The 9009-nt window shown below is 39.8% G+C and overlaps 1 protein-coding gene across 6 annotated transcripts in view; it reads right to left on the bottom strand.

Annotated features, from left to right (window-relative positions):
* Positions 1–5154: 5154 nt before the first annotated feature.
* The window catches only part of SYNRG (synergin gamma), a 51829-nt gene continuing 47974 nt past the window's right edge, over positions 5155–9009 (bottom strand). For 4 of the 6 annotated variants that reach the window (XM_090024965.1, XM_090024967.1, XM_090024968.1 and 1 more), the window contains 3 exons: positions 8266–8376; positions 7789–7824; positions 5155–6571 (listed from right to left, as the gene is read on the bottom strand). In XM_090024965.1, the coding sequence (XP_089881091.1) occupies positions 6440–6571; positions 7789–7824; positions 8266–8376 (279 nt within the window). In that variant the 3' untranslated portion in view covers positions 5155–6439. The remainder of the gene's footprint in view (positions 6572–7788; positions 7825–8265; positions 8377–9009) is intronic. The other 2 variants (XM_090024966.1, XM_090024970.1) reach the window with 1 other exon arrangement.

Here is a 9009-nt window from a genome sequence, read left to right as displayed (position 1 = left end):
TGTAAATCGGTTACTGGTAACTTGATGGCATTGCTTACCATTTAATCCAAACCTTCACATCATGCCACCATATCATTCTCATAACAGAAGGAGGGCGACAAATGGCTTCATGCAGTATTTTTGTCTTCTGTAACTGTATCGGAAATGTTGGTATGTTCATTTAAAAAAAAAAAAGAAAAGAAAAAAAAAAAAGAACAAGAACTGACCAATGGTGTTAGACAATGTTGAACCAGACAGCATGAAGATAACCTAGGCAGGATTTTTTTCTCCCTAGGTAAACCAGAATGATTGAAATCAATGGAATTATCACCAGTGTAAATCAGTCTGTTAGTGGGTTCAGCATCTGGCCTCTGCAGCCTGAACCTCAGAGATTGAGTGAGAAAACAAAATCTGATTGGAATCAGATTGCCTGGAATGGGAGACCCTTGATTGCTGCGGGGCTGGAAATCAGTTTTCAAACCAACTGTGAAGATATGAATGTCACTGAAGTGGGCAGATGCAACATGCTGAGCACTACTCATGGGAAAAGAAGAACAAAAGGGATTCTTTTCTTGGGTCTGATTAAACATGCAGAAAAGTCAAAGCTCCCTGCAATGGGCCAAAGCCAATAACAGGGTTTAGTTGCATACTTGGGCAAGGAGATGCAAAAATAAATACATTAATAAATAAATCAATCAAATGAATTAATAAAAGGGAGAAGAAACCTGAAGACTGCTCTTGAGGCACAGAAATGAGAAGCAGGTGAATGAATGATGTGAACCCAATGCATACATGAACCCAAAATTTTGGGCATGGGAAAAGCATTGTAAATACTCAGTTACTGGGAATGATATCTTTATCCTGTCAAAGGCAATTAAAAGTGTCCCAAAATTACTGTTTCCCCTGAATAGCTATACCCCAATTCCCCTGCAAAACCTTCTTTAAACTTAATTGCTATTAGCTGTGGTATATTAAACAAAGCAGCAAAAAAACCGCAAGAATCTTAACAAAGAGTGGCCTTTTGATCTCATACTGCTGCCCTCTAGTACACAGTTATATCGTTCTAGGTTTCTCTAGCGATATCTATTAAGGACTGCTTTAAAAATGGGGATGCAGTTTCCTCGATGTGGAAGGAAGTTTCTTCTGCCTTTTGCAGATGGGCAAACCAAAGCACAGTCTCCCGACTCCCAGTCCTGTGCTTCCAGCATAGGAACTACCCTGACAACAGAAAAATAGCCCTTAGACTAGGGGCCAGCAATAATCAAACTAGATACCTATAAACTGCAAGCAAAATGAAAAGGGTAGAACTGTACATGTATTAATTCCAGAACTGTCACCAACTGATGAAACTAAATGATTTGGAAATACATTAGATGGATTTGAGAGGGAAAAGTCATTCTTCCAGACAGGTAACCCCACTGCTAGCAAAGAGCTATCCTTGTTTAAACAGGTTTCTAGACCTACTGCAGCCCACTTTCAAAAGTTGCTAGGTGAGGCATCTCAAACATTTGCTAATCACAAAGAACAGCTGCCAAATAGAAAACTGGCTCACAATAAAGTTGTCCTATAAGTGCCCAGGGACTTAATATTACTATCTGTATAACTCTGCTTAGAAAGCGGCCAAAGCATCATTATGCTGTATAAGCAACTGTATTCCCCTCCATCCCCATCAAGTTATTCTTCTAACCTCGGTTGTTATGCTGAAAGGCAAGGCATAAACTTATTCGCATTAAACTTCAAATTACTCCTATTTGTACTTTCAAATAAATGTCAAGGCTTATAGGAGTAGACAGTCCTAAGAGCTTTTGACAGCATAATCTTTTCTTTTTTCCATTTTGCATTTTGAGTGTAGGATGTATTATTACAAGCATACCCCTGGGTAACAATATTCTGAGATAATGTGTTAGCCTTTGAGATAATGGCCTGCTTTGGCCACTAGACAAAGAAGAACGTGCACTCCAGTAGAGCACCGGGACAGGAAGCAGAGGGGAGGGACTGTTAGTGTTAACCACTGATCGGGGAAAGCATATAAGTACATGCCTAACTCTATGCACTTGCTAAAGAACCAGAAAATCAATGGACTTTACACACATGCTAAAGGGCTTTGCTGAATTCCAACCAGAGGCAGGCTCCTATTAATACTCCTATCACAGTTTCATTGATCAAAACATTGTTTTACCTACCATCGAAACAAGTGCTACAAAAGACTTCTCAAAGTGTAATGCATGCAAAACACCGAGAAGCCGAGGGTAGATCTAAAGTCTGTTTCTGAGCCTCTGGCCTTGTAAAGTTCCCAGCAAAAGGACCCCACACAAACATGGAACAGACCCGCTCGGGACATAAAAGGTGAGATATCAAAGCAATTCAGCAGCATATTGTAGAGACGTGCCAGCTATCCCTTGCAACAAGTCACTGTAGAGATTTTGTCAGAAATCACAGGTTCTTTATTGAGATCAACATTTCACTGAGATTCAACAAGAATATTAAGCCACTTCATGGATTAGTGATGTAAATCACATATTCGAAAGTAAAAGCAATAAAAGCTTTTCTCATCAAGTTTAAATTACCAGCAACAACTCTAACATAGCACTAATTAAAACAAGAGCTTCCACTACTGTATTAAATCACAAGGCAAATGAATATTCAGTTGACTGCAGAAAAAAAACACAATAGAAAGGAACATTTTCTGATGTAGACATATTCCCTTTAAAACTATGATATTTATGTTTTAACCTGGGAACTGGAAGAACCGGAATTAAATACATGCCCAGAAAGCAAGAGTCACTTTAAGAAAAAGTGGTTTGCACAATAGCAGGTTTTATTGGGGAAAAAAATCTCTCTCTCATTCTAAATTTCGCTAATTTAACACATTACTAATTGGGAAACAATGTATCCTTTAGATTTTCTTCACACATTCCCTTTCCTTGACCTCATAGACTGTACTTCATTGTAACGGCATTTTTACTACAGGGTTACTCCAAGAAATGGAAAAGCTGATTAGCTCAAAATACATTTTATGGGAAAGCCAACTGTTGCCAAAGGTGAAACATTACTGGAATATTCAAATGTGGAAAGAACATAGTGAGTCACGTGTTTTTTTCTTTATCACAACTCCAAACCTTTACAAAGAAAGATTAAACAGTTGGGGGATTTTAAAAAAAAACAAAACACCACGTGACAACAGCTAGGTTTGACTGGTTTCTAATGCTTGAAGGTACTTCATATCACTTAATATATTAAACACTCAAGGGGTGGGGAGGGAGGAGGAAAACAGTCATGTTAGGAACCCAAAAGAACATTAACAGTATACAAAGTTTAAATTAACCGCAGTAATAATCAAATCGAAAAAATCAAGATATACACAGAATACAAAATTCAGTTTCCACAAGCAACTCAAAGAGAGAATAAGCACATTAAAAAAAAATAACCGTTTCACACATTTAATTTCATTAATGAAACAGAATACACCAAAAGAGCTACATTTCCAGAACGCTATAACCGAAGCGGATCGCAGTGTGCGTTAGCCTGCGCTCAATTAAAAGTGAGGGAAAGTGGTCTGACAATACAGTGTAGAAAATACTGTAACCTTGGATACAGAGTCCAAGGACACTGGGCCTTTGGCTAACAGTATAATAGCTGAGGAGAAACTGAATGCAACACTGAGTCACTTTAATGACTGGGATATGCAAGTGGAATGCCCTTATCAGCGGTATCTAAATGTAAAATATTTGCATCGTGGGAAAGTATTTAGAAAACCGCCTTTTGCTTGACATGGACACATTCATATCATCTGCTGCCCTCCCTGTCTCTACAGAAGATGAGACTAGTAGTGTCATACTTCAATAAGCTCTTCTATAATTATACTTTTAAATGTCCTTTCCCTATTTTTATGTGCCAAAGACATGCTGGCTACATCTAACGGGGGATATATCTGCCTAACAAGTGGGAACAAAAAAAAAAAAAAAAAAGAAGAGGAAAAAACTTGACACTAGTATAACAGCCCATAACATACAGTATTCAAAATACAGGTTTGCTGTAGAGTTTGTGTTGTAACCAGTTGAGCCCATGTCATTCCCCTCTAAATAAACTAATGTAAGAGATTTTCTCTAGTTTAAAAAAAAAAAATATCTATATCTATATCTATAGATATAGATATAGATATAGAAGATCAGTGAGGGAACCCAAGTCAGTAAAAGAGCTCCTTTTGTCACAATACAAGCAAGGGCCTGGAGTAACCACGGTATTTAACCGCTTAAACTGTTCCATTGCCTACAGCAAGACTGCTCAGGTGCTTAAACACCACCCTAATTTGGTGGATCAGGGCCTAATCCTGCTAATTTACTAGGCTGGATAGTAGACAGTGGAGTTCTTTCCAACAGTAAATACAAGACAATGGTACAAAATACATGGCAGTCCTTGATCGTCATGAAAAACCCCATTATCTTAATCACAAGGAGCTATACTAAACACTACTACATGCAGACCCTCCAACTAAAACAAAACAGGACAGATGAACAGGAATCACCTTGTTTCAGTAAACACCCTACAGCAGAAGGTAGGTGCTCAGTTATTGAACAGCTGCTATTTGATAAGCTCGAGTCTGAGACCAGGAGACACACATTATTTATTATACAAATACGCCCGTTTCTGAGAATAGGACAATTTATTGTAATTGATGTAAATAAGGGTCAGCCACCTTTTATTCTTACTAGCCAAGCCTTCCTTTCAGCTGGGGTAATTAATTTGTGAACATAACTAAGTCTTGTGTGTGAAGCATCATTTTTCCCCACCCCTGTAATTTGTTTCCAGCCATTCCTGCAGTTCACAGCAGAGACAAGGCTTGCTCTGAGAAGCCAGTGTTATCTTGGAAAGAAGAGAGCTTCTCTCCAGGTCTGTATGAGAAACTACAATCAGTCACTGAACGACGGAATCGGTTGTACAATGCAACAGCAGCTCTCAACTGGCCCTCTGTGAATCAAAACTAATAAAGTCTTGCTGTGGCAGCGTCCTTAAAAATAAAACACATTTCCATTGGACTGAAAATTCTCTAGCTTAGTAAAGCAACAAGGAATTCAGAGGAGCTAAGTTCAAGCACCATTTGCTGCAGTCTGAACTGGAAAGGTTTCTTCATAGCAAACCTGTTTTATATTCATATTTTGCACTGTTGTCATGAAGTTGAATCTGAAGGGTGGGGGCGGGAATTGCAAACTTCTAGATTTGAGAGTAGCTTTTTGTGACAGCTGGAGACACTAAACTCTTACTGTCCAGATGGGAACACTTGCCTTGAGTGCCACTGTCCTTGGTACTAGCGCAGTGCTGAAACGCCTGACTCCCGGGATGAAAAAGCCAGCGCCTATCTAAATGCTGAACTTGGGGGAAACAGGTCCTGTCAGTTTAGTGAGTTTGGCAAACAGCCTTTACAGACTATATTTGATTACATAAGCCAAGAAGAGTCCCATCAAGAAACACACGTTCATTTACAGCGAAAAGTAAAAGACATAGCAACAGACATTTGATAGCCGTTGGGTAGGAATTTCACCATTATGTGCAGTGATGTTGCTGTGCAGTAATATAATAAGGGAGATGAGCTAAATTCATAATGCATCTTTTTGAAAATATAGCCCCTTCCACCTGCAGTTCTAGGAAAAGTCTTAGGGGGATGTGTCTAGTATTTACAGTAGAGTAGGAAAGACCACAAGCTTTAAAATCCAACTGCCTGTAACAAAGCCTAGAGACAGGGTACAAAAATTCAAACATACAATAATTGTATTTCCAGTTTTTCCTAAATATTATCCAGCTAAGTATATGACTAACATGTATTATGATACAGAATCCATAATTCTATAAATTAACAATGGCTCATTGCAGTCTAACAATCTGATTCCTTCCAAGTCAGTAACTTCTATCTCCTTGAATATTACTGACACTTGTGCATTGTAATATGTAGCAGCAAATAAGTTAGAGAAAGAACATCTTGGTCCACATGTTAAAAATATTAGCAAAGGAAAGGTTAACTTGCAAATACACATTTCAAGTATGTGCCTCAGGGGTGGTTCTTCTGTGTAAATGCACACAGCCTAGTATTTCTGCTCTCTCTCTGAAGTGGCAAGAACTGTTTCACCTCACAGGTTGATTTATCATGATCAGCAAAGCGGTCTGCTATCAGTGCCAACCAACCTCAGCTTGGGAGACTGAAATGACATGTTTTGTGCCACGGTGCACACATTTCTCTGGTTATTCCTGGAAACCTCAAATCACGGCTCAAACTTGCTAGGGAAATTCACAGGGGAATGTGTTATAGTGGCTTTGACCTACTGGAGTGCAAGAAGATTGCAAAAATGAACATTTCAAAAAATGCCACCCACTGCTCCCAAAAGCCTTCATTCTTGTCCCCTCACATCAATAATCCAAGGGTCATGTGTCACTCCAGTCTGACAGTTTGTCTTCACCACAAGTCTTTTCAAAGCAGGTCTGGCAAAATAAGGCCTGGAGGTTTCGGCTCCACACAATTGATCCAGAAGTTTGCACAGCTCGCATGGTACTGGTGCCCACCATAAGCCAGTTTAAAGTTATCCGTTTCCGAATTAAAGGCCTAGAATACAAATGGAAAGAAAGTGTGACAGTCCCATCTATGCAGCAGTGCGAGAACTAAGATGACCGGATCCCTGTGCATGTGTGTTCACCCTAAGAAAGCACAGAGTTGTCAGACCTGCAGCCTGCCCCAAATTTCATCTTCAGCTGCACAAGTAAAGCAGCCAGCAACAAGATGCCATTTCAGTCCTGCAGAAATCTGGGCAGACAATGTCTTCAACTGAAACTGCTTAAGCTGCGGACTCCAGTAGCTACACACAGACCAAAATGAGCTGTTTGGTATTATGTTTGACCTCAAGCCTGGGAACTGATTCAGCTCATTGCATGCCTCCCCTCCTATTTTAGAGACCAACTTGCTGGGCCATCCCATGACTACTGCACTTCAATTTTATTCTGCTGCGATTCAAGAAGGTGCAACTTCTGACATCAGACTTATGTCTGGCTATTCCAGGGTTGAATTTAGCACCACCTTCTGTAAGCAGCAGCTACTTTAAGAGGAGCTTTATGAATAAAGAGTGTGAAACTATTAAAACAAGCTGAAAAGTCCCTGAAGGGGTTTCAGGTTGTCATTGCTAGTAGGAGGCAGTGCTCAGATGTCTGGGTAAACAAGAAGTTACAGAGTATTTTTTGATTAAGTCCCCATGGGATAAGATGAAAGAGTTTTCTTGTTCAGTAACAAAACAGCTAGAAGCTTTTCACTGCTTATTCTCCATAGCTGCATGGTTCTAAAACTTCACAGTTCTCCAATGAAAACATATTCTTTAAAAAAGAGAAGTCATTAGCAAATACTCCTGCTATGGTTATCTAAAGCATATGGTCGCCTTTCTGTAACCCCAAAGCAATAGGTCGAGCATGACTTTGAAAGACAAACAGGTCAAAGAGTGCTGCACACACAAGCTGCACTTCCCCCTTCCACAACAAAGATGCAGGCAGCTAACGAGAGTTCAGGAATTCCCCACGCTGAACTGTCTACTACGCAACAAAAGTCGCACAAAACAAGCTATTCACAAGGTACAGGCATGCAGATGAGACACACAGGAGGGCTCTAGTATGCGTTAGTTGATCAAATCAAATGTTATGGTCACAGATACAACTAAGAGAAAGATTCATGATTGGCACAATTGAGAATGACAGCTGGAGGCTAGTCACCAGTCTTGCCTTCCATAATCAGAATTTAGAGGATGAATCTATAAAGAGAATCATTTTACTGCTTCGTACTTTTCTAGGATGCTCCTCCACAGGGTTCTCTTCTTTCTGAAATAATGTCGAAACCAACAGGTCAACAGAAGTCCCCACGTATACGAACTGGTCGGCAATTACTTTGGTTTTCAGGCTCCCCTCCCAAGTACCCTCCTTGCTTCCCTCCTGGTGTTCCTCACTGGCACATTTCATAAGGGACAATCATTACAAGTTCCCTTGCATCTTGTCATCGGAGCATTTCTCACAGTGCTCCTTGCATGCAACTTCTCCCCTCAGCTCTTCAGACTTACCTGCCACTAGTCACACGCTTGCTGAGAACTGACAATAAAGGGTTAACATGAATTTCCATACAACGTAGCTGTAAAAATGCTTGAGCCCCATCCTTTGCTATTGTAGGTGGTGAACTGCAGCCATGACATTTAACACAGGCAAGGCCTAAGTGGTGAGTTCAAGTAGGAAATGCAAAATGAGCTTAACAAAGGCACCGTTACTTACTTTACTTCTAGAATCTACATTCAAAAGGCACACCCCACAAGCAAGATCTTGGGCGTTTTTAATGCCTGGACGCAGCATACAAGAAGAGAAATCCAATGAGTTTTCATCCGGCTACAGAAACAACAAGATAGTTGAATTTAGGCAATTTCAAGAACTGAAAAAAAAAAAAAAAAATTTCACACAGCATAAGGACTTAAAATTACCAATGTGCCTGCTCTGGAGTGGGCATGAAACTAAACAGTCATGAGGGAGAGATAATGTACTACACAAGACCCATAAACTGATGCAGTTTTATCACAGCTATTAGCAGAGTTTCAAGCCTGCTATGTAATCTCCACTGGTATTAGTTTATAACATTCAAACACCTGAAAAAATCCTAAACAGAGCAGAGAATACTGGAGTTCCACGCTGCCACTTCAAAAGGGAATAGATGTGAAGTGAGAGGACAGGTGCCTGCTGCTACATTTCAAATTAAAAGATTCCAGTATATACAGGTAAGATGACAAATTATCCCTACAATTAAGGAGGTGGCAATAGGATAATGGGCAGTGTATTTCCAGTTCCAGTTGTATTTAGGGTGGTATTAACTGTGTTAGTGCTTACCATTCAAATTTCCACAGTAACTCCTAGTCAATTATTAATGATGAATAATCAAGGATTTTTCTTAAATTGGAACCAGAGCATAAGTACAACATGAAGTATTCATAGTCTGGTCAAACCCTGCAATGCTCAGGAGGACTAACC

Source organism: Crocodylus siamensis, chromosome 13, assembly GCF_052110815.1.
Source record: "Crocodylus siamensis isolate JL-2025a chromosome 13, ASM5211081v1, whole genome shotgun sequence".
In the NCBI taxonomy this organism is placed as follows: Eukaryota; Metazoa; Chordata; order Crocodylia; family Crocodylidae; genus Crocodylus; species Crocodylus siamensis.
This window is presented reverse-complemented; position numbering and strand designations above follow the sequence as displayed.